We start from the raw sequence: 25,078 nt of genomic DNA, 5'->3' as shown, positions 1-25,078 counted from the left end.
GCAGAGTAAATTGGGAATGAACGAAAGTAGGCTAGGGTTTTAATTTTTGGCCAATGAGTGAGTGCGAGCCAATAAAAGGGTTTTATTTTTTATTGAACTTGAAACGGTATCGTTCTTCGCAGGGAGATAGTCATTCATTGTAAGAGACTATCGGTTCGGTTTAGATCGGTTCTGGATTTTTAAACCAAAACTGAACCGATCGTTTTTAAAAAAACAAACAAACACTAAATCGTTTTCGATTTTTTTCGATTATCGATTTTTTAGATCGATTTTCGATTATTTTTTTGGATCGGATTAGATCTGAACACTCCTACCATAAGCTAGTTTTTCTTTGCCTTTTTTGTTTCATAGTACCTCAAACTAGTTTAGACTTTACAACGATAAAAGTCTCTTTCTCATAATATTGTTTTCTCTCCTCCCCCCCCCCCTTTCTTTCTAAGAATTAGGATGATCTACTTTTATATATGAACATAGAAAATGCTTTCTCATAATATTGTTTTCTCTTCTTTCCCCCCCCCCCCTTCTTTCTATGAATTAGGATGATCTACTTTTATATATGAACATAGAAAATGATATTTTTCTCCCGTTTTCTTTCTTGTTAGACATATTTAAAATTCATTTAACCTAACAAAAAGTAAATATTTCATATGAAATTTATTCAACTTATTTATTTTTAAACTAATCTTTGATATCCGATTTAATTGTACAATTTTTGGTGATTGTTCTTTATTTTGCAGCAGCTAATTAATTTATATGCGGAACTGTAAATCTTATGGATTTTTAATCTAACTTGTCAGATCTAATTATTTTATTACTAACAAAAATTGATTTAAATTCTTTACCTTTGGTACTGACAATCAGGAGACGATTACCAATATGATTTTGGTTGCTGCAGTTTTTCCAAGTGAAAAAATCTGCTTTTCCAGATTCCTTTCCCGTGGTTTGACTTTGATGTTTTGTTTTGTTTCTATTAAATTATATTTCTTCAATTTTCAAGTGATTGGTCACTGTCGATTGTCTTGATTGGTTTGTATTATTTGTAGTCATTGTTTTTATTTTAATTGAACAAAAAGAATCTGCTCACGGCTCATATCCGACAAAAATCAGCTTTGGGCACGGGTGTTGCGCTCCAAATACAATATTGAAGATATAGTTCCGGCAACCATTAATCGTAGGGTTGTGTTTGGATCGACGATCTTGAACCCTTAAAGGAGTTGTGTACATACCCGAGCTACTGCTTTACCAACGCAACAAAAGTTCGTGATATTGTGAACAATAATGGGGAATGAAACTGGAATTTGTTAACTACTTTGTTACCTCAATCGACCCCCTTTTACATTGCTGTCGTTAGACCCCCGTGGATAATGGAGAACTGGATACCCCGGTTTGGAAATGGGATAAACATCGACGTTTCACAGTTTAGAGTGCTTACAACCGGAGGATACATGATGTGGCGAATGACGAGAGAACACGGCGTTGGAACCCAATCATACATTACTGGGTCCTCCCGCCTGTTAAGATGCTCATTTGACTGTTTTATAAAGATAAGGTACTATCAAATGAAGAACGTAGGAGGAGACACATTACGATGGACAAGCATTGTGCAGTTTGTGGAGCAACGGTAGAGTTAAACTTACACTTCTTTAGGGATTGTGTGGTTGCTTGAACCGCCTGGTAAGGAGTGATCAATCCTTCACGGATTGAGGAGTTCCATAGTTTGGCGTTAAAAGATTGGATCGAAAGGAACCTCACCCAACATGAATACTTCCCCATTAACTCTGCTGATTGGGTCCTTTTGTTCAGATCAATTCTTTGGTGCATGTGGCTACGCTGGAATCGAATTTTGTTTGACAACAATTACATGATTGAGGATAGCATACTCGTACAAAGCAAGCGCCTACAGACTGAAGCAACTTCTGTGTTGGCTAATCGACAAGTATGTTTAACAGGGCGCAGGAGTATTGTTCCTGGCAACATCCCTTGGCAATATCCGCCTGATAATGGTTTAAAGTGGACTCGGATGCAATATCCGCCTGATAATGGTTTAAAGTAGACTCGGATGGAGCACGTCAGACTGATAATGGTTTTGCTGCATGCCGAGGAGTGATCTTGTATGACGAGGGGAGATGGATCATGAGATTTTCTAAAACCATTGCAAAATGTTCGATACTTGATGCGAAATTATGAGGAGTTTTCAAAGGATTATCCTTTGCTTGTAACCTGATTTTGCACTCAATTATTGCGGAAACAGATAGCAAAGAGACTCTTTATGAGGTTGGCGTCAGGACAGGGCCGAAAAGTGCTTTGTCGATGACCCCTCACACGAACTTCATCGGCAGAAACTGAAATCTAAAGTTCTCCTTTGCACCTCGGGAGATCAATAAGCTGGTGGATACCATGGCTCGACTGGCCTGATCTCAACCATTTGGTCTTCATACGTTTCACGCACCTCCGACTGAAATGGCTACCGCTCTCCAAGACGATATGTGGGGAGCATCTCTGCAAGCTATTGGCAGCTACTTCATACGTTCATCCTTCGTTTTAAATAAATAAAATATATATATATATATATATATATATATATAATCAATTTGATCTAAATTTGTAGTTTCCTTTAAGGTAAAATATGTTAGAGATCAATAAATTATATAAAAATGATTTTTTATCGATAATCTTTCCAACGTCAAATTACTTTTAAATATTTTAATTGACTAAAAGGAATCCATATATGTTAAAGTAATAAAAAAATCAATTTTATCAAAAAGTTTTCTTCTAGGGCAAAATAGATTAGAGACTAATAAACAATATAAAAATAATATTTTCCAAAAAAACAACACATTTATCATGAAATGATTGTAAAATAATATCCTCTAATGTTAAAATAACAATAAAATTTTAATAAATTTAAAATTTATTTTTATAATAATTGGATAAATTTAAAAGTCACTTTATAACAATATGATAAATTTTAATAATCGTTTTATAACCTCTCAAAAACGTTTAGTGATAATTCTATTAATATTTGAAAAGTCTCGCACCCAAAAAAATATTTTTATATAATTCAACGACTTCAAGTATTCATATAACATGGAATTAAAAAGCCGGTACACACGAATGCACCAAAGGCGGACACGGCTCAATTTCGCCAGGAATTTGGAGATGAATGCCGAATACAATTGACCAAAATCGATAGGCGATTTCAGTACCATCTCCACTAAAACCATTACTAGTTAAACCGAAATCAATTCACATTTACGTAGAACTCACTCTGAAAGGAAAACTTTCGTTGACGAAACACATTAATTTACAGATTTTCATAGGATCGTAGACGACATCATTATTAGAGTACAATAATATATACGACATTTTATATCTTTAATATGTAAATTTAAATGCTCAACTGCCATCAGCAACGAACTACATACAAAACTTCGTTCACTGCAACACATTGATAGAACATGAAAAGGAGATTGCAGGCATCATTTCAAAGGTAGAAGCATTTACCTCGTTGGTCTTCCCAGGTCATTCTCGAGAACTAGTTTATGCTACACGAATCAGAAGCACAACCATGATGAAAACACATGTCATGGCTAACAGCAGAAGCCACTAGAAACAACTAGTCTTAGAGGTTTCGGAATATATCTTCATTGCACGAACATTAGTATGTCCGGTGGTAGCAAGACTCTGCTCGATAGCCGTCTCGGTGGAATCAAGTATCTGCAGTACACCAGAATAAGTGTATAAGACAAGTAACAAGCAGCTGTAAAACACAACATGAACAGCAAGATTATTATATCTCGCACACACTCATAAAATACGTGTCTATGCCTGGATGTGAATCAGAATCCTCCATTTGTTGAACAAAATGGATGGAAGAGATGCATAAACTAGGCAGGCTTGGCTTTTGCACTCGAGACTTGATCAAATAGTGTATAGAAGCTTAGGATACTGAGACCCAATGGAAGCATTGAATGCAAATGCATCACTTCAATAATGTCATGCTATACCAAATAAGGAGAGAAAACACTGGGAGAAATAGACAAACAATTAACATGCAATTACAGCATCCTTTTACACCTTTAAAATGTAGAGTCAAAACCACAGTGGTAGTCATTTCTTAGAAATACCTATTTTGTTATAAATCTGAATTAAGGTAATTCCGTCGATATAATGTGACCTAATCTAGACTTGCACCAGGTAAAGAGGACAATCCTAACAGCTTCACAGGAGATATTCAACTCAAGCTCATATTCTCCAAAACATATAAAATGCTGAATCTCACAGCTTATAAAGAGTAAGAAATCAATAAGAAATCATGTAAATATTAAAAGTACATAATTGATCTTACATTTTCAGTGTTCTCCAAGGACCTGCTCATCATGAGACTACGCTCTTTAAGCTGCTGAGCCAATCCAACCATCTCATCAGTTAAATCCTCTTGAAGCTTTCTGTTTTCAAGGAGAAAATAAATTAACAGATACATTGGCAAAATAAACCCAGAAAGACATGGGGATATCCTCAAGCATTATCATTCAGGCTGACTCTAAAATAGCTTTGACATAACAAGTACAATTGACAGACGAACCATTTACAGATCTAGTCTTATTTGCAGTTCCTCCCAGAAGAAAGATATCACAATTTATACTTAAACAAATCTTAACTGTGTAGTTTCGACTCAAAAGTATCAATAGGCAATAGCAGTAACAAATGATACCTATGCTTCTGTATGTGCGCTTCTGCTGCTGCATCCAGTTTGATAGATGCAGATGTATCAGCCTCAGTGGTGTCATGAGTTCGTTCTTTGAAGCTTGAAGTAGCTCTGTTTATGGCTCAAAGCAATCAAAACAATCTTTATGAAATAATAATAAATTCATTATTCAAGAGCTAATATGAACTACAGTCACCCTTAGTACTTAAGATTCACTTACACAACTCTCCTTCTTAATCCAGGAGAGGAAGGCATGTGGTTTTCTGAATCCAATTTTGGACTCTGCTTAAAAGAGTTACTTGCGACAGGCTCCTCAGATACCTTGATGTTTGGCTAAAAATAGCCATACAAAAGAAGTTAACAATGATATAGTCTATGAATAAGAATCACAATTCACAAGTCAGTGGACAAACACGGACAAGCACACATGCATATGAGCAAAATGCATACACGTAGATGTTTCTATGAAGAAGAAAACCATTTCTCATACATTTATACTTCCTGCATTAGAAATTTTGGATTTCTATTTTACAAATTCTGGGAATTCTTTAGTCATTATAAGATAATCCTTAAAGAACATAAGAACACACCGTTGTGGCAGTTAATTCTGAAGCAATATCCTCAATCATTTTTGAATAATCATTGACCACAGCAGTTGAAAGTCTGGGGAAGAAAACAAAATTAAAATTGAAAAGTTAATTAGTTGCCACAGAAACAAAACAGTTAAACCTGTTGCGTAAGAGAAGTAAAGAAGAATCATTTATCAGAAAGCAACATGATCTGTTTTTCTTATATTATTGTGCTCCATAAAAATTTAAAGTGAAAACCAAGTAGCATCTCAATCAAATTGAAGTATAACAAGGGAAGAAAAAATCAACCTAGGTAAACCTTTTGGTGTTCTCTCTTCAGCTAACTGCTCTAAAAGCTCACGTAAAGTAGCAACATACTGCAAATGAAAAAAAAGGTGAATTCTTTACATCGTTTTCGAATTTAAAAGGAAAGAAAGAACCAATAGAATGGAAACAAGATTAAATAAAAAAATATCCAGTAAAGAAAACCAATCAGCAGTCTATTATAGACATGGAAGTAAATTTTCTACCAGATAATATAATTAATAATTAGAGTTGAAACATGAAAGGACATACATGAATGAGTTTAGCATGATTTTTTTGTTGGAGTGCAGCTGCAAGTAACCTTCGAAAATTCACTTCTGTTTTACTGATTCTCATGTCTATGCCTGTCCTGTAACCTGTTTTTAAATAATTGATAAAGAAAATAGTAATAGAAGGAACAATTAAAGAGCAGTTTTTTTCATCAGTCATCAGTGCACATTTGTACTGTTTCATTACTCTCACTAGTCAATACATGTCATCATATAACCAAAGTATTGAAATGCCAGCCAACAAATGGCCAAAGAAACTTTCGGTGCACATGCAATTAGGTGGCTAAAATTATTGATTTTTTTGGAAATAGTAAAATCATTTTTAGTCATTGTAATTTAGGGTATTTATAAATTAGTTCTTAAGTTTCAACTATAAATACTCTAACTCATTTAGCTTCAAAACCATCCCAAAGCATTCTAGCTTTCTTCCAATACTAGAGAGAATTTAGAGAGTTTCTTGAGAGTTGTTTTCTCCTTTTTATCAAGAGAGAATTATCATTATTCTCCTTGGTAGATCGAGAGAAGTTGTAATTCCTATTTTCTCATAGTGAAATTATTCTACCGTTACCCGTGGTTTTTACCCTATATTATTTAGGGGGTTTCCAAGTAAATTTTATGTCTCTTTTATCTTCAATTTTTATTTTCTCAAATTATCAGTTGTATTTTTGCTCTATCTGATAGCCGTCTTCCGCAACAATTGGTATCAGAGTCAGATTTGAGTGTATAATATCTGCTTATTGTTTTTGTGGTTGTCACCCAAAGGTGGATCCTCCAACATAAAAAAGTAAGAAGATATTACTCATTCTTTGAAGATTCTAGAGAACTATTCACGATAGTGAAATAGTGAGAGCTATCCGTAAAAGAAGCTATTACAATGAAATTTGATATTGAAAAATTCAATGGGAGAAAATTCTCATTGTGGAAATTGAAGATGAAGGCTATCCTGAGGAAAGACGGTTGTCTAGCAGCTATCAGTGAAAGGCCGGTGGATTTCATAGATGACAACAAATAGAACGAGATAGACCGAAATGCTATGACAAACTTTCATCTAGCATTAGCAGATGAAGTATTGTCAAGCATCGAGGAGAAGAAGACAGCTAAGGAGATATGGGATCATCTCACCAAATTGTACGAGGCCACATCGTTGCACAATAAAATTTTCCTTAAGAGGAAATTGTATACTCTCTTGATGTCAGAATCTACTTCAGTGACGGAGCACTTAAACACACTGAACACGTTATTTTCTCATCTTACATCCTTAAGATGTACAATAGGAGAACAAGAACGTGCTGAACTTCTACTTCAAAGTCTACCGGATTCGTATGATCAACTCATCATCAACTTGACAAACAGTAATGTCATCAGTCTAGTCTTCGATGACGTTGCAGCTGTTGTTCTACAAGAAGAAAATCGGCGTAAGAACAAGGAAGATAGACAAATAAATCTGCAACAAGTAGAAGTGTTGACAACGATGAGAGGGAGATCAACGGAACGTGGCCAAAGCAGCAGTCACAAACATGGTAGATCGAAGTCGAGAAGCAATAAGAATTTAAAGTGCTACAACTGTGGAAAGAATGGTCATTTGAAGAATGATTGTTGAAGTCTAAATAAAAACTCCAATCCACAAGGCAATACTGCAAACACTTCAGATGATGGAGATGCTCTATGTTGTGAAGAGTTAACCACCGTGGAAGGTAGAAAGAGATATGCATACATATGACTCATTGATTCGGGAGCAACATATCACATGACCTTAAGAAGAGAATGGTTCCATCATTATGAACATGTCTTAGGAGGATCTGTGTATAGTTGCAATGATCATGCCTTAGAGATCATTGGTGTGAGAACCATCAAATTGAATATGTATGATGGAACAATTAAAGTTGTTCGAGATGTGTGGCACGTGAAAGGCCTAAATAAAAATTTATTATCTTATGGATTGTTGGATAATAATGCAAGCAAGATTGAAACATGTAAAGAAATCATGAAGATAGCAGCAAACTTGTACATGCTGAAGGGAGAGACTTTGCTAGAAGCAGAAGCCTCTGTTGCCTCATGTAGTTCAGATTCTGCAATGCTATGACATCAGAAACTTGGACATTGTCAGAACAAGAGAACAAGGAATGAAAGTCTTTGTGGAGCAAAAACTACTTCAAGGCTTAATAAAGGTATAACTTCCTTTGTGTGAGCATTGCATAACAAGTAAGCAGCACCGGTTGAAATTCAACACATCAAATTCTAGAGGCAAAAGTGTTCTAGAATTGGTTCACTCTGACGTATGGCAAGCACCAGTTACATCCCTAGGCGGAGCAAAATATTTTGTCTCATTTATTGATGACTATTCCAGGAGATGTTGGGTGTACCCTATTAAAAAGAAGTCGGACGTGTTTTCAACTTTCAAAAACTTCAAAGCGCGGGTGGAACTTGATTCTGGAAATAAGATCAAGTGTTTCAGAACAGATAATGGAGGAGAATACACAAGCGAAAAATTTGATGAGTTTTGCAGGAAAGAAGGCATCAAAAGGCAGTTCACAGTGGCGAACACTCCTCAACAAAATGGAGTGGCAGAGCGGATGAACAGAACCTTGTTAGAAATAACAAGAGAAATGTTGAGGGATGCAAGCCTAGAAAAATCATTTTGGGCAGAAGCAGTCAATACCCCATGTTATTTGGTGAATCGAGCTCCATCAACTGCAATAGAGTTGAAGACACCAATGGAGATGTGGACTAGTAAACCAGCTGATTATTCAAACCTCCATGTATTTGGAAGTATTGTGTACGTGATGTACAACTCCCAAGAAATCTCAAAGCTGGATCCAAAATCAAAGAAATGTAAATTCTTGGGGTATGCTGATGGAGTAAAGGGGTATCGTTTGTGGGATCCCACTGCCCGCAAAGTAGTTATCAGTAGAGATGTTATCTTTGTAGAAGATAAACTACAAAGAAAAGAAGACGATGATAGCGCTGAAAAGTCAGAGACTACTCAAATATATGTGGAAAAAGAGTTTGAACAAGGAGATTATTCTGAAGCAGAACCATCACATGTTAAACAAGAACCAGAGAGTGTTGAAGCTCCAACAACTCGTCAATCAGATCGTGTGAGAAGACGTCCCAATTGGCACTCAGATTATGTTATAAAAAGTAATATTGCATACTGTCTTTTAACAGAGGACGGTGAGCCATCAACATACCAAGAGGCAATAAACAGCTCAGATGCTTCACTGTGGATAATGGCGATACAAAAAGAAATCGAAGCCCTTTATAAAAATAATACATGGGACCTTGTGCCACTACCACAAGGAAGGAAGCCATTTGGTAACAAATGAGTCTTCAAAATTAAGCGAAATGGTGACGATCAAGTTGAGAGGTATCGTGCAAGACTAATGGTCAAATGATATGCTCAAAAAGAATGTATTGATTTCAATGAAATATTTTCTCCTGTAGTTCGACTAACAACAGTTCGAGTAGTTTTGGCAATGTGTGCTACATTGAACTTACATCTAGTGCAACTAGATGTTAAAACAGTTTTTCTTCATGGAAATTTTGAAGAATAGATTTACATGCTCCAGCCTGAAGGTTTTGAAGAAAAAGAAAAGAAGAACTTGGTTTGCAGGTTGAACAAATCTCTGTACGGTCTAAAGTATGCGCCGAGGTGTTGGTATAAGAGATTTGATTCCTTCATTATGTGCCTTGGATACAACAGACTTAATGCAGACCCTTGTGCTTATTTCAAGAGGTCTGGTGATAATGATTTTGTTATATTGCTGTTGTATGTGGATGACATGTTGGTTGCAGAACCCAACAAAGATCATATTGAAAAATTGAAGACACAACTGGCTAGGGAATTTGAAATGAAGGACTTGGGATCAGCAAACAAGATTCTAGGGATGCAAATTCACTAAGGCAGAAGTAATAGGAAGATTTGGCTTTCACAAAAGAATTACTTGAAGAAGATTTTGTCACGATTCAGCATGCAAGATTGTAAGCCAATTTCTACCCCTCTTCCTATTAACTTCAAATTATCCTCCAATATGAGTCCTAGCAGTGAAGAAGAGAGGATGGAGATGTCTCGAGTATCGTATGCATCAGCAGTGGGAAGTTTAATGTTTGCTATGATATGCAAAAGACCAGACATTGCACAAGCAGTGGGAGTGGTTAGTCGGTACATGGCGAATCCAGACAAAAAGCATTGGAATACAGTAAAGAGGATCTTGAGATACATCAAAGGTACCTCAAATGTTGCATTATGTTACGGAGGATCAAACTTACTTATCAATGGGTATGTCGATTCTGACTATGCAGGGGATTTGGATAAAAGCAAATCTACTACAGGATATGTGTTCAAAGTTGCTGGTGGAGCTGTAAGTTGGGTTTCAAAATTGCAGTAAGTTGTGGCTACATCCACAACAGAGGCAGAATATGTAGCAGCTACACAAGCCAGTAAAGAAGCAATTTGGTTGAAGATGTTATTGTAGGAGCTTGGGCACAATCAAGAGCATGTTTCTCTGTTTTGTGACAGTCAAAGCGCCTTGCATCTAGCAAAGAATCCAACATTTCATTCAAGGACAAAGCACATACGGGTTCAGTACCATTTCATTCATGAAAAAGGTGGAAAAAGGAACGATAGATATGCAGAAGATCCATACCAAAGACAACATAGCAGATTTCATGACGAAGGCAATCAATGCTGATAAATTTACCTGGTGTCGATCCTCCTGTGGCCTGACAGAAACATAAGCAACATGAAGGTACAAGGTATAAAGAATGGTGTGAAGAAGAAAGAATGCATCAAAAGACAGTTCACAGTGGTGAACACTCCTCAACAAAATGGAGTGGCAGAGCGAATGAACAAAACCTTGTTAGAAAGAACAAGAGCAATGTTGAGGGACGCAAGCCTAGAAAAATTATTTTTAATCATTGTAATTTAGGGTATTTATAAATTAGTCCTTAAGTTTCAACTATAAATCCCTAACTCATTTAGCTTCAAAATCATCCCAAAGCATTCTAGCTTTCTTCCAATACTAGAGAGAATTTAGAGAGTTTCTTGAGAGTTGTTTTCTCTTTTTATCAAGAGAGAATTATCATTATTTTCTCCTTGGTAGATCGAGAAAAGTTGTAATTCCTATTTTCTCATAGTGAAATTCTTCTACCGTTGCCCGTAGTTTTTACCCTATATTATTTAGGGATTTTCCACGTAAATTTTATGTATCTTTTATCTTCAATTTTTATTTTCTTAAATTATCAGTTGCATTTTTGATCTATCCGATAGCCGTCTTCTGCAGCACAAAGTTGTACATGAAGGCTCTCTTTCATGTTCTCCGTTTGATGCTTTGCAGATGTGAACCAGTTCTACTGGGCTATTTCGCCCGGACACTCAACTCAGAAAATAATAAAATTAGAAATGAAATTTGAGCCAATGTCTGACACGAGTACTCAAGAAAAATAAAAAGTGGAAGCAACATAGATTCAACTATCATGTTGATCTCGACAAAAATGTAAGAATATGGACACACGTAGATTTCAACAAACAACGTACCAATTGCCAATCAAGCAGGCAAACACCAATTATCACAATTCCCATCACCCAAAATCCAATAAGGAAACATGATTAGTCAAAATAGTCACCCAGAAAAACAGCTGAAATGTTCATTCCTCAATTTGGGAGTTCCTCCTAAAACAAAAGACTGATCTTTTGCATACATAAATAAGAGCCCAAAAAGTCCTGCAGTGCGATATATGAACCTGGTTTTTAATTCAGTTTTCACAAACTACTAACACAATTACCAACGTGATACCATTTTGTATAATTGTAAGAAATAAAAGTTCACGTATAACCTTGACAATATACAAGTCAGATTACATCTTAGCTCAGAGACCATAAAAGAAAGCTTCCGTGAGAACACGGAAACTGTACTAAAAACGCAGGAAGCCAGGAAGCATTCTAGAGGGAAAAGATATGTATCTCCGACCTAAATACTGTCAACAAACGATAAATGAAGCTCGTTCTGCATAATTTATCAAAGATATCGAGGTTGGCAAAGAAATGCAGATTGATTTTCAAAATAAATAAAATTCAAGTATAATTGAACGAGTAGAACCATATTCAAAGAATACCTGGAAAAGGCTTAGATATTAGTTGATTTTCAATTCAGATTCCAACAGTTTCCCTTTTCTTCTCTCGCGGTGGAAACGCCTTCGCGTGCTCTCTTTCTCTTTTCTTTTGGTGTCGACTCGACCACAATATGAAACAAAACTCCTTACCATCATTCATTCCTTTATTGGGTAAACTACATTTCAAGTTTATCTTATTTTAATTATAGGTTTTGAAAAAATAATAATTTACGGACTGTTTGTTTGCTTTTTAATGGAATCATTTAGTGTTGAATGTTTCAGCGCATTTGTTTCGTACCTCTAAATGATTCAATGTTGACTGATTCAGCAAAACAGTGCTGAATGATTCAGCATAATGATTCAGAGCCAGTAAACAAACAACATGTCACATTCAGAGTTAATTCATCCAGAGCCTCTGAATCATTCAGCGCTTAATCATTCTGAAATAAACAAACAACCACTTAATCTTTTCTAATTTTTCATGTCTTATTTTGATCAATGAACTATTACTTCTCGTTAGTTGATAATATGTCAAACAAACAAAAAAATAATTGATTTTAAATTTAAATCTTAAACTTTTGAGAATTTATATTTTCACCCTCTTCAAAATCTACAACCCTAACCTTAACTATCATCATTATTTTTATCGTCATCTCAACCACAAATCATGTTATTTCCCATGAAAAGAAAAGTTTTTTTTATCATATACACCGATAACTGCAATAAAATTCATCTCTTTAAATGAGATATTTGGATAATATTTCTCTATTGTATTGTGAACTCTTAACAATGACATAATTTAATTCCTTAGGATACTCTCTATGATTGAAAGAAATGTCAATTTCTCATATTCGTTAATTAAACACTGTACTTGAGAAGAATACAATAAAGTCTACACCATTCTAGTATGATTGAATTTAGACCTGAATTTTAAAACTACTAACACTTTATAAATGATTTATAAGTTGATGAACATCCACATTATTTGTACAAAGATGAGCTTTAATCAATTTTTCATAGTCAATGTGAGTATGAACAAAGTCTTTTTGAAATATAGAAATCGTGAAAGAAAACGAAAACTAGACAGTTGTTGAGGTTTAAAATTATTAACTTCTTAGATTTAGTACGAATGTGTAATTGTCTGCACAATATACATAGATGTAAGTACAAGGACATTGAGATTTGAACAAAAGGTGTACTACGATTAGGGATAGAGCTAAAATATCAGTTTAAAAAGGATAAAATACAATTAATAATAGAAAATAAAGAAATAAAATCAAAATAATTGAAATCTAAAAGTATTTGCCTTGTATATATTTTATAAAAAAATTAAGAGGTCAATAGCTCCCGAGATAAAGTATGACTTTGTCACTGACGATGATAGTGTTTTGAAAATCGGATCGGTCGATTCAATCGAGAATTGTTGTCTTGTCCGGTTTAATCTAAATCGATTGAACCGCTATTGGTGAACCGGCCAGAACCGCTGAACCGTTCGAACCGGATCGGCTAAAAACTGGAAAAAACCAGAAATTTTGTTTTTTTTTTTAAAAAAAAAAATTAAACCAAACAACGTCGTTTGTTAAAAGAGCCAAGTTGAACTCGAGTATTGCTGAGCTCGACTCGAACTTGAAAACTTTAAAAGTAAACTCAACTCGACTCAAATTCACAAACTAAAAATTATCAAGTTCAACTCAAACTCGAAATATAATATTGAAACTTGAACTCAAAAAGGCTTGAACTCAACAAAAATTTAGAAGCTCGATTGAAGCCTAAAATTCGAGCTTGATTGAAGTGAAAGAATAGTTCACTCAATGCTCACCAAAAGGCTCCATGATTTTGAATGTCAAATTACATCTATTATTTATAGAAGTTAGTTGTGATGCTCTTCTATGTTTCTTAGCAATGTGAGATTGTTTTGTTATCATATTTTCTCTTTAGACTTTTAGGATGCTCTTCTATGTTTCTTAGCCATGTGAGATTGTTTTTTAAAAAAATTAAACCAAACAATATCATTTTGTTATGATTTTTTTAGCTCCAAATTTATTTTTTAATTATAGTTATATAATTATATTTATTATTTAATATGTTTTACCTTAAATATTATGTTGTAGTTAATTTGAATCATTTTGTTTCACTTGATTTTATGGTTTTTAACTTATATATGTTATGATTTGCTTTGAATATGATTTGTGATATAAAAAATTATTTTTTATTAAATATTTTTAGTATTTTTATTTAATTTTTTAAATAATTATGACGTCGTTCGGTTCTTCCGACCGATCGAATCGATTCGACCGGTTAAACCAGTGAACCGGTAGCATGACCGGTTCACTAATCGATCCGATTCTGAAAACCATGATGATATCAATATTAAAGTTGAGAGTTGAAACAAAGGTTAGTTGAAAGAAATATCGAGATAAAATAAATTTTAATCTTTTTTGTTTTGAGAGAGTAAAAAATAAAAGTTTAAAAATTTTATGATTAAATTAAAACTTAATACTTTTTATATATCACATCATCAAATTAATGAAAATTAATAATTTAATCATTAAAATATAATAAATCAATAAATAATCAAAATATTATCTTTTAAAATGACTGACAAAATAAAACATACCAAAAATAAAAGAAACCACTGGTATAATTTACCCTTATTTTATGATTTATTTTTTTTACCAATTTGTTCATTTAGACAAAAAGTAGATACATGGAAATCATAGAATAAATCCATTTGACAAATAGACTATCCATTTGATAACTCACCTATTCTCATATTTTTATTTTAATATCTAATTATTATTTTAATAAAATTAAAACAAGCTTTACATTTTATTTTTATTTTTATTTTGATACCCTTTATTAATTTTGAAGCTTACCTATTATTCTAAAAAAAATAAAATAATATTTAACACTAGTAATCCTAATAAAAAGTTTTCGTTTTTATGATAAAAGGGCAAGTATTCCGAATATTTCTAAATATTCAATGACTATTGGAGTGATTTATCCATAAAATTATAGATTCAATACTATAACTATAAACAATTATTAAAAAAAACACTCAAAAGTAATATTACTTTGAAATATCCGGAAAGAAAAATACAGAGCTTGAAGAATAATAAAAACAAAGTTATTTTGAGAATACAACACATGATTTCAATGGAATTTGGAGAAGAAATGGAACATGAGTTGATTGATTTGGTCAGGAATTTCTAGGTGGATCCAATGGGTAACTCCTTCAATCACTAGTGCTTCTTCAAGCAACGGCACGTCTCTTTTGAACCCTCCCTTGTGTATGTAATCCTTCATCCCCGGCATCGTGTACACAAGATCAAGGTCACCCATTACGAATTTCACCGGCACCTTTATCTCACTCTTCCACCATGGCGCCGACAGTTCCCAGTTTCTATCAACCCAAACCAAAACAAATAAAATCACTTCAGTCATGATAACTCGATTATTGAATCTTGACTTGTGCTAAAAGAACTTGAACTCCTTAGGCTAATTTGATTAAAGATCAATCTCAAACTTCTGAATTTTAAATACATACAAATCTTACAATATATTTAGAAAAAAAATATAAATATTAATATTATTAAGAATTAAATTTAAAAAATAAAATTTTAATATATTATTTTTCTATGTTAATGGCGAAAGTCGAATTTGAACTCAAATCTATTCAAATCAATATTGATCTAACTTTATCCTAATCAAATTCGAATATCTTAGGATTTATCTCGTATTATTTAGATTCCTAATTAAGAGCATAATTAGAAAACCAATTCAATGATCTAAATGTGTTTTAGACTCGAAATAGTTCAGGGAAAAATAGGAATGAAAGAGATACCGGTCAAAGTTGCGGTAATAGTTGAGAGCACCAGTGATGCCAGTTTTCTCGAACTGGGTGGCGTAGTAGTCGGCGTCTTGCTGTGACATCCACGGCGGCAAGTCAACCGGAGCATCCGGTGGATGTCCGAACAAATTTCCCTTTGGTAAAAGAAGTGGGTCGGGTACCCGGTACGATAGCAGATCCAACACTGCTCTTCCTACACCAATCTCTGCAAACTCCGCTTCCATTACTCCGGGTTCCTGAAACCGGACGATGTAATGGTCATTCCCAAAGAAAGCTTTCCATGTTTCGACCGGTTTAAACCGTGGATTGTAAGGGATGAACGGCACACTCAAATTGAACAAGGCTTTCACCCTGTCCGGTCTGAACAAGCACAGGTCCCAAGCAATGATGGCGCCCCAATCATGACCCACGACGAACACCTTATCCTCTGGCGCAACCGCATCCAGCAGCACGATGAGGTCCCCCACCACGTGGAAGCAAGTGTAGTCGGAGACAGAATCCGGCGCATCAGTACCGCCGTAGCCGCGGAGGTCCGGCGCCAAGGCACGGTAGCCGAGGGCGGCTAAGGCAGTGATCTGGTGACGCCATGAGTACCAGAGATCAGGGAAGCCATGGAGGAAGAGAATCAGTGGGCCTTCTCCTTTCTCTGCAACGTGCATGTTTATGCCATTGACGCTCACTGTTCTGTGCTGAATCCCCTCCATCTTAATCTCTTATTCACCGTCTATTACTTTCTTAAGCTTAAATATGAGCGGTGGTAGGGATGGTATACAGACGGATCGAGTGCGGATACCCCTTCTCATCCTCATACCCACCTAATATTTTTCAATTCACCACCTATCCACCATTTATGATGGGTACAAATTTTCAAATACACCCCGCTCACGCGGGTACATTTTCAAATCTATCCCCATACCCACTATCCACTAGCGACATACCCATCTATACCCGCCTGACAACAAACTAATGGGATGTTGGAATTGATTCCCAGACAGTTCGTGATGAGGTAGCAGCGTATGTTTCAATTTGTCAAAGGAGTAGCTCTACGAATGTTATGAAGAGAGATTGTAGGGAGCATGTAGTCGTAGAGCTTGATTGTTGTGTTACTTTCGATGTTAATGCTCATAGTGCATCTAATATGAGTTTTGAGGGACTAAAGAACATGGAAACTGCTGCTTTTGATGTTAATGCTTATAATACGGCTAATTTGTGTTTGGATTGACAGCATGAGCTAAAGAACATGAAAAGTGATGTGGTTAGTGGGATTATGAGTTTAATCAAAGAGCCGAATATTTCCTTAATTAAAGATTAAATATCCTTAATATTTGGATAAATTATATGTTATAAATTATACAATATTAAAATTTATAAATTAGTCTCTAAAATTACACCTAAATTTATAATGGTCTAAAATTTAATAGATATTTAGCTGGGTGGGCGGATGTGGGGCAGGCGGATGCAAGGCGGATGCAAGGCGGATGCGGGGTGGGTAATGTCTCAAACCCATTACCCGCCCACGACCCACGACGGGTACCACTTTATAAATCCACACTCGCCCACTACCCGCTAAAATTATGCCCATCTCCGTTTTAATTAGAACAGATACGATACGAAATCTATAAAATTATACCCGTTTACCATCCTAGTGTGCAGCCGATCCTTATCCTTTTAACAGTGGGAATTGGAAACCAAAGTGAAATTTGATTCTATCCATTTACAATTTTCAGAATAAAATAAAATAGGTAATAGTTTTGATTTTTGTGTCATTTTGGCCAAATTGCCGTGAACCGTCTATATAAGAAAAAGGAAAGAAGGAAGAGAAATTGTCTGAAACGTTTTCAGACGGGGCCTGCTTACTTTTTGATAGGCACGTTTTCTTCTTCTTCTTAGATTTTTGGGTAAACTACAAGTTTAGTACTCCAATTATAACTTTTATTTTATTTGGTAATCTAACTATTTCTTTTTAAAATTATACATAATAATTTTAATTTTATTTTGATCATCTGCTGTTAAAAAATAATCAGTGATCCTAACTTGTCACTATAATATAATGTTATATCACTATTAAAAAATAAAAAATGTAATGTCAGTAGTTATGTTAATTTTTTAACGATAGATGACAAAATGAAACTAAAACATAACGTTAGATGTGATTTAAAAAAATAATTAGGTGACCAAAATGAAATAAAAGTGATGATTGAGATATTAAACATATAGTTTACCCTATATTTTATTGGGGAAAAGGTTAAATTATATTTATTTTTTTATTTTAAATGTTTAATATTTTTAATTAAAATAATTGTTCAAAATTTATTTTATAATTATTTTAAGATTGATATGTTTAGTGTTAAAATAAATTATTTATTTAATGAATGTCTTACATATGTCTTAATAACTTTTATTTTTTATTTTATTATATTTTTAATATGAATTTCCTTTTTTTTTATACATTTCATATTCAATCATTCTCTCAAATAAATCTTAATCATATGTTTCATTTTTCTATTTGTTGAAGAAATCCTAATAAAATTTGTAACATTTCTATTTGTGGAGGCTTAATATAGAATTAATGGCTTAAATTATACTATTTTTTTTATTAAATTAGTGTATACTTTTTTAGACTGATCTAGATGTCCAACGTTACAAATATTATTTTAGATGTATCGACTGTAATAATCATTATAAAAGCCTATTAAGTGACATATCACATTCAAACAACTTTAATTTTTAAAAAGAACTTAAAAAATTATTATATTTAGAAAATTTTAATTTCTCTTAAATTATAAAAAAAAAACTCAAATTCCTAAAAAATTAGAACCCCTAACCATAACCTTAGATCCCTTGTTGGCTACGGTCATCGTCGCTGATGTAGTTCTTGCCAACTTCTTAGGGGACGTTTGGATGGGGGAATGTGGGATTCCTATGGGAATGAAATCCACATTCCCCGTTTGGTTAGTCTGGGAATCCCATTCCCGGTAATGTAAAATTACCAATAGTGGATTTTTTGGAATATATTACCGGGGATGTCATTACTTCCCTTTCCTTAGGTATTGTTGGATTACCGGCGTTTTAGACTAAAATGCCCTTAATTTTTTTTTCCAAAAATATCATTCTTCTGTCATTGAATAATAAAAATTTTACGAAGATTAAATTACAAATTTAGCCTTAAACTATTTTAGATTTACAAAAAAATCTATAATTAAAATTTTATATGAAGTTCAGGGGTTAAAATGAAATTTTACTCTTTCATTAAACCTTTTTATATCTTCAATTTTGTAAAAAAAATTATATAAATTTTATAAATTTAAATTTTTTAAAGAAAATATATAAATATTTTTCAACTTGTTAAAAAATAAATATATAATAAGGACAATTTGGTCAAATATACATTCCAATAATCTTTTATTTCTTTAACCAAACATAATAATCTTACATTCCTGCTAAGCCAACCAAACACAAAATACAACATTCCCAATAATCCTATTCTTTGATAATTTTACATTTTCACTGGTAATTTTACATTCCGTGGACCAAATGCACTCTTAGTTAAACATTATCATCCTTATCGTCGATTAAATGTCAAGATCGCGTGATGTCACAATTTGTAACTTTGTTATTTGTTGGGATTATGTGATTCGTCAGCTCCATTTTTGATTCGTTGACTAATGTTCTAGTGACTTTTTGTCAAGTAATTGATCGTCTAGTAGATGTGTGATCAGGTGAAAATTTGTCGACAACTAACATAGATTTAGAGATTGAAATTAGAATTTTTTAAATTAAATTTTTAAAAGTTTTCTTTGAAAATTTTGATATATTTTTTAAATATGTATATATTTAAAATTATATAAATGTGACGTGAGATTCTTATCCTTTTTCAAACTGAAAATTGGAAAGCAAAGCGAAATTGGATTCGATCCAACTACTTTTAGAATGAAGTATATTTTATGTATAGGGTTGGCAAAACTCACGTGAACCTTCGAGATAAGAGAAGGAAAGGCCGAAAATAAATAGTCTGAATCATATTCAGACGAGGCGCTTACTTTTTATTTATCTGTTAAAATAGATAAAATAATTATTTTGATAGGCGTTTACTTATAAATAAATAGTCTAAAACATTTATATTTAAAGTATTACCTTATTTAATAATATTTTTAATAATTTTAATAAAAAAATATTTCTCTTTTTTTTTAAAAAAAAAATGAAAAATTATATTGATAAAAATAAAAACATAATTTTAAAAAATCACTATTTTTATAGTCATTATATCAATAATCAATAATAAAATACTTTTTTATTAAAATAATTTTTTTATAATCATATTCAACACATTTCCAAACACAATCGTCTATAATTACTAAAAGAATCTCCAAATACATGAAATTATTGAGAGAGAAAAATTAAACTCATCCCTGTCGGACATTTAAAATGAAGAGATTGTATAGGTTCTGGGTATGTGTTTGACCGACTTGTTACACAATATTCTCTCAAACACCAAACAGACCGTACACTTATACATTGATTCACTGTGTAAAGATGTACTTGTTCATAAGCAACGTAATGTAGTATACAGGAATGGTTGACGCAACCCTATGTTGAAAACAAGAAAATCTCTACTTGAAAGAGTTAAAGAAGCTGACAGTGTCATCGAGGGATCGGATGAATTCATCGACATCTTCTCTGGTATTGTAGAAATAAAGGCTTGCACGTGCGCTTGCGTTGACTCCTAGGTGGCGATGGAGAGGCTGGGCACAATGGTGACCTGATCTGATAGCCACCCCATGCTGAGATTAAACGGAATATGTTATCATTCAATATAAAAACATCCTTTTTGAAATCTATTCTATATAAACTAAATTTGCATCCGAAAAGGGTGGTTCAAGCCATAAATTCTAGCCCTACAAGTTCTTTATGGGGTTTCCAATCAGAGTTTCACAATTCATAATATTTCGACGGCAGTTGTCGAAACTAACCACAATGCCAAACAAAACAGATAGGATAAGAAAAACCAGACTGTATTATACTTCTATTCTTTATATATTATGCTACCTGTTGGTCTAGAAAAGTTGCAAGATCTGTAGGATGAATATTCTCGACATTGAAAGAACAGAGAGCAGCACGGTGAATGTTATCAGAAGGCTTTGGACCATAGATCCGAATATTTGGAACAGAACAAAGTTTTTCGTATAAATAATTGACCAGCTCCATCTACAAAATTAAAACTACAACATAAGCACAGGAAAGAAAATGTCACAGCTTACCAGAAAGTGGCTTTTAAGTTGGTCTAGCTGCCTTATGATTAAGGAACAAAATGTGCAAACGGCAAAAATTGTAACTCACCTCATAGTCATGAATCTTCTGCATGCCAATCCCAGACAAGTAATCGATTGCAGCCCCTAATCCAATTGCCTCACCGATTGCAGGTGTTCCAGCCTCAAATCTAATCAGGTTGAAGAGCAAGAACAGAATAAGCCATTATATGCAACAAAATATAAAATACTTAGGATGACAACATTGTCTGTTTTTCATTTTTTTTTTCTTTTGAGTGTCTTCTCTGGACTTTTAAAAATTTGTTCACAGGTGAAGATACATTGGCAATATTTTCAGAAGTCAGAACACTCCATATTTTAGTTCTTCAACTTTGAGCAATCATGTGTATGTTGCAGTACGTTAGTCTCTTGATAATATGTTAAGCTCATTGCCCTTGATCTCTTTAAAGTTACATGTACAGTTCTCACCAGTCACCATAAATGGATCTTACCAGTTGGAGCACCCTAGAGAGGATTCATTACAGTGTGGAAAGTAGAGAGAGAAAAATCAGGTAGTTAAAAGTGAGATTAACTCAGACCTCATACTTATAATAATAATAATAAGAAGAAGAAAAGTCAAGGTATATCCATGACATTGATCTTAACGTATTTTTTGTCCATGTTCAGTGACTTTTAACGATGTAACAGTTTAATGGGAAGGGGGGAGGGGTATAGGACTCATATTCAGCTCTTCAGAAAGCCAATTTAACCACACATACACAACTCGAACAAATTAAAAACTGTCATCCTTGAACTCTTTAGACTTTATCAAAGAATACTTTTAAGATGAGGATAAGATCACTAACCTGGACGGGGGTTCTGCATATGTTGAATGATCTAAAAATACATCAGAGATCATTTCTCCACCACCTAAAAGGAGAAAAATCATTCAGGATCAGCTTTACACTACTTCCCGACCCTATTCTCATAGCTTTAGATACTCAGAACTGTTATAATAAGAACTTACCTAAGAATGGAGGCATGCCTAACAACAGATTGCTCTTCCCAAATAGGAATCCAATGCCTGTAGGCCCACACATCTGAAACATGTTTATTCCTTAACTATGTATACTTGTCCATATATGGCTTATATCATACATAAGGCAACACACAAACCTTGTGAGAAGAAGCAACAAGAAAGTCAGCATCAAGACCTTGGACATCAACCGCCATATGGGGAACACTTTGACAAGCATCTACAAGCACTTTTGCTCCAACTGCATGAGCCCAGATCACAATGTCTTCAATAGGAAGAACTGAGCCTGCAAGAAAAATAAAATTTTGGTCCAATAAATATAATCATGCTAATTATAATCCCATGTTTAGAAAACTGTTGATAATGATGAAAACGAGATCATCCATCAATAACTTTAGACGAACAAAGTATGATCAGATGATTTATTCCACAATAATCTACTTTTTTCTGTTAATTCCAATCTTATTACTTTTTTCAGCGGAAGGGGCGGCAATATGGCATTGCATGGGTTATTTGGGGATATTGGCCAATAAAAACGATTACATGGAAACTAGAAGCACCTCCAATAAGCTGCATTTCCATAAACTTGTTTTCCAACTCTCAACTAAAAATACATATTGACTTGATCTGATTGAGTGTTCTCAAACAGAAAGGGAAAATGCAGGTACTTCATGTGCATATCCAATTCGTCAAGACTCAAATAAAACTTGGCCAAGTTCAATTCACAAATGAAAATATTTATTAATGTCACCAACTCAAAAAACATGAGAGGAAGAAGATTAATTTGTATTCTTTAGAAGTATTCACATGCAAAACTGGGACAGCAGATGTAAACAGAAACCTACCAAGCACATTAGACACATGATGAATAACTACAAGTTTTGTTCTTTCAGAAATCATCCCCCTCAGCTCCTCTACATCTGGAACCTCGTTCTCATCTAAACTTACAAATTTCAAAAATAGCACCCGTTTTTTGTGCCACAATTTGCCAAGGAACAATAGCACTATGATGTTCAGCAATAGTAAGTATAATCTGCAAACATAAATTACCAAACATCATGATTCAATGAACACCAACGACTACCCTACATGAAAAAAAAAGAAAAGCTATATTTTTCAAAAGATTGATCACTTAACACAACCTCATCCCCATGCCTTAGATTGGACAAACCCCAAGAATAAGCCACTAAATTAATAGCCTCAGTAGCATTTCTTGTGAATACAATCTCAGTAGAATCTGATGCATTAATAAATGCTGCCACTTTCTTCCGTGCCAACTCGTACTCATCAGTTGCCTTGGCACTGTATTTATAATCAATGTAAAACAAAGGAAAAAGATACATATGTTTAGATCTTTGCTTCCTATAAAGTTGCTAGAAAGCAATCAACTAGTCTTACAAGAGGACATATAACTAAGATGCAACAAGGTTCTAACAAAACTGTTGTATTTGAAGTAAGATGTTAGTACATGCTACCTTGCACCCTTACAACATTTCTATTGCTAATCAATATGCTACAAAAATATTATTTTTGTATTAAATAAAATAACTAACCACTTCATTTATGATTCGAACGTTGAGAAAAGATAGTTAGTTTATATGGTATGATTTTGAAATAGTGTGCCATGTGGTACTTTCTAAAGATGCATTTGAAAACGACAAAGTAAATTATAAGCTACTGCAGTTAGTACAATGTTAGTGCAATAAATAGAATATCAACTAACGCCATAAGGGGAACAGTTAACAAAACTCCATAGTGTAACCTCAAAAATGCCCTATCCTATTCACTTGTTTCCTAGATTAGCTTCTGAAAAGAATTCATAAGAGAGGAGAGGAAAAGGGAGTACCTCAAATAATGGATTCCTCTGTGAACATTTGAATTGTAAGCTTCGTAGTAATTCTGCAGAGCTTTCAACACTGCCGTTGGTTTCTGAGAGGTTGCCGCATTGTCTAAGTAAACAAGTTTCGACCCATTTACTTCCTGCCAAATTTAAGAAAAACTTAATAAGCTGAAATTAACCAAAAAAGAAAAGAAAAAAAAAGAAGGAAAATTGAAGGACCTGGTGGAGTATGGGGAAGTCGGGTCGTGTTGAGTGGCCTAATGAGACGGAGCCTTTTTTAACGGCGGCGGAAAGCGAAGCCGAGAAGCGGCGGAAACCTAGACGACAATTCGAGTAAGGGGAAGAAGGTGAAATAGTAGGGCTTAGAAATGGGAAAGAAGGGAGTTTTACAACGACGCCTTCCATAATTGTATTTGTCAAAGACAAACTGCAAATTTTTATTAATGGCTGCCATTTGCTTATCTGTGTGTCCATTATATTCCACTCTTTTACCCGGTGAGAGAATTGGCGGCTTTAAATTATTGGGCTTGTTCAACTTAAGCCCTTAGGCCTGTTTTTTAATTTCTTCTCTCTCTCTTTTATAGTTCAATGCACAAAATAGAGGTTTTTTTCATTATATATCAAAATAAAAGTTGTTTAGGAAAAAAATAATTAATTATAAAAGGCTTAAAGGTGTAAAACGACCTTCAATTGTTTAAAAAATTAAATCAAATTTTTTTTTGCTTTGAATTGTAAAATATCATCAAATTAAATTTTTAGCATAATGAAAAAAATATCCTCCGACATTCGTACAAGTAATCATTTTGCTGTATATTCTTTTTTTAGAACATTTTAAACAAACATTTTAATTTTACATCAAAACATATATATATTGGATGAAAAACGGTTAATTAACTAACAGTCAACACATGTTGCTGACGTGACATTTTCACATGAATAAAAGGTTATCCTCTTCTCCAAGGCATGGGGAAATCTGGCTGGGACGGTTGACATCTCCGATTAAGAGCATTCACATGTATTATCCTAATTGAAATGGTTTAAGTGCTAAACCAACAATGAGATTGACACCAAATGGGACCAATTGTGGGATCAACGGACAGCGTAGTGGCTACGGCCAAAACTTCA

At 33.9% G+C, this 25,078-nt stretch overlaps 3 protein-coding genes across 3 annotated transcripts; all 3 read right to left on the bottom strand.

The window, feature by feature from the left end:
* Positions 1 to 3,447: 3,447 nt before the first annotated feature.
* Positions 3,448 to 12,087, bottom strand: LOC120161945. Its single transcript, XM_039172139.1, has 8 exons — positions 11,985 to 12,087; positions 5,854 to 5,957; positions 5,587 to 5,654; positions 5,299 to 5,371; positions 4,929 to 5,041; positions 4,715 to 4,819; positions 4,349 to 4,448; positions 3,448 to 3,717 (listed from the first exon to the last, which is right to left on the bottom strand). The coding sequence occupies exons 2-8, from the start codon at positions 5,935 to 5,937 to the stop codon at positions 3,607 to 3,609; spliced, it is 654 nt and encodes a 217-aa protein (XP_039028070.1). The 5' UTR covers positions 5,938 to 5,957; positions 11,985 to 12,087; the 3' UTR covers positions 3,448 to 3,606.
* Positions 12,088 to 15,026: 2,939 nt separating this feature from the next.
* LOC120161944 (epoxide hydrolase A-like) lies at positions 15,027 to 16,562 on the bottom strand. The gene is made up of 2 exons (XM_039172138.1): positions 15,826 to 16,562; positions 15,027 to 15,384 (listed from the first exon to the last, which is right to left on the bottom strand). Exons 1-2 carry the CDS (start codon positions 16,533 to 16,535, stop codon positions 15,135 to 15,137), a joined length of 960 nt encoding a protein of 319 aa, XP_039028069.1. The 5' UTR covers positions 16,536 to 16,562; the 3' UTR covers positions 15,027 to 15,134.
* A 3,690-nt stretch (positions 16,563 to 20,252) lies between these two features.
* On the bottom strand, positions 20,253 to 24,395 carry LOC120161943 (cysteine desulfurase 1, chloroplastic-like). Its single transcript, XM_039172137.1, is given in 11 exon segments — positions 20,253 to 20,612; positions 20,878 to 21,036; positions 21,169 to 21,268; positions 21,944 to 22,007; positions 22,105 to 22,177; positions 22,254 to 22,399; positions 22,959 to 23,070; positions 23,072 to 23,146; positions 23,256 to 23,415; positions 23,960 to 24,093; positions 24,173 to 24,395. Coding segments are annotated over 11 exon segments (1,380 nt in total). The 5' UTR covers positions 24,359 to 24,395; the 3' UTR covers positions 20,253 to 20,441.
* Positions 24,396 to 25,078: the final 683 nt, after the last annotated feature.

This window comes from Hibiscus syriacus, unplaced genomic scaffold, assembly GCF_006381635.1.
Source record: "Hibiscus syriacus cultivar Baekdansim isolate YM2019G1 unplaced genomic scaffold, ASM638163v2 tig00111402_pilon, whole genome shotgun sequence".
Lineage (NCBI taxonomy): Eukaryota > Viridiplantae > Streptophyta > Magnoliopsida > Malvales > Malvaceae > Hibiscus > Hibiscus syriacus.
This window is presented reverse-complemented; position numbering and strand designations above follow the sequence as displayed.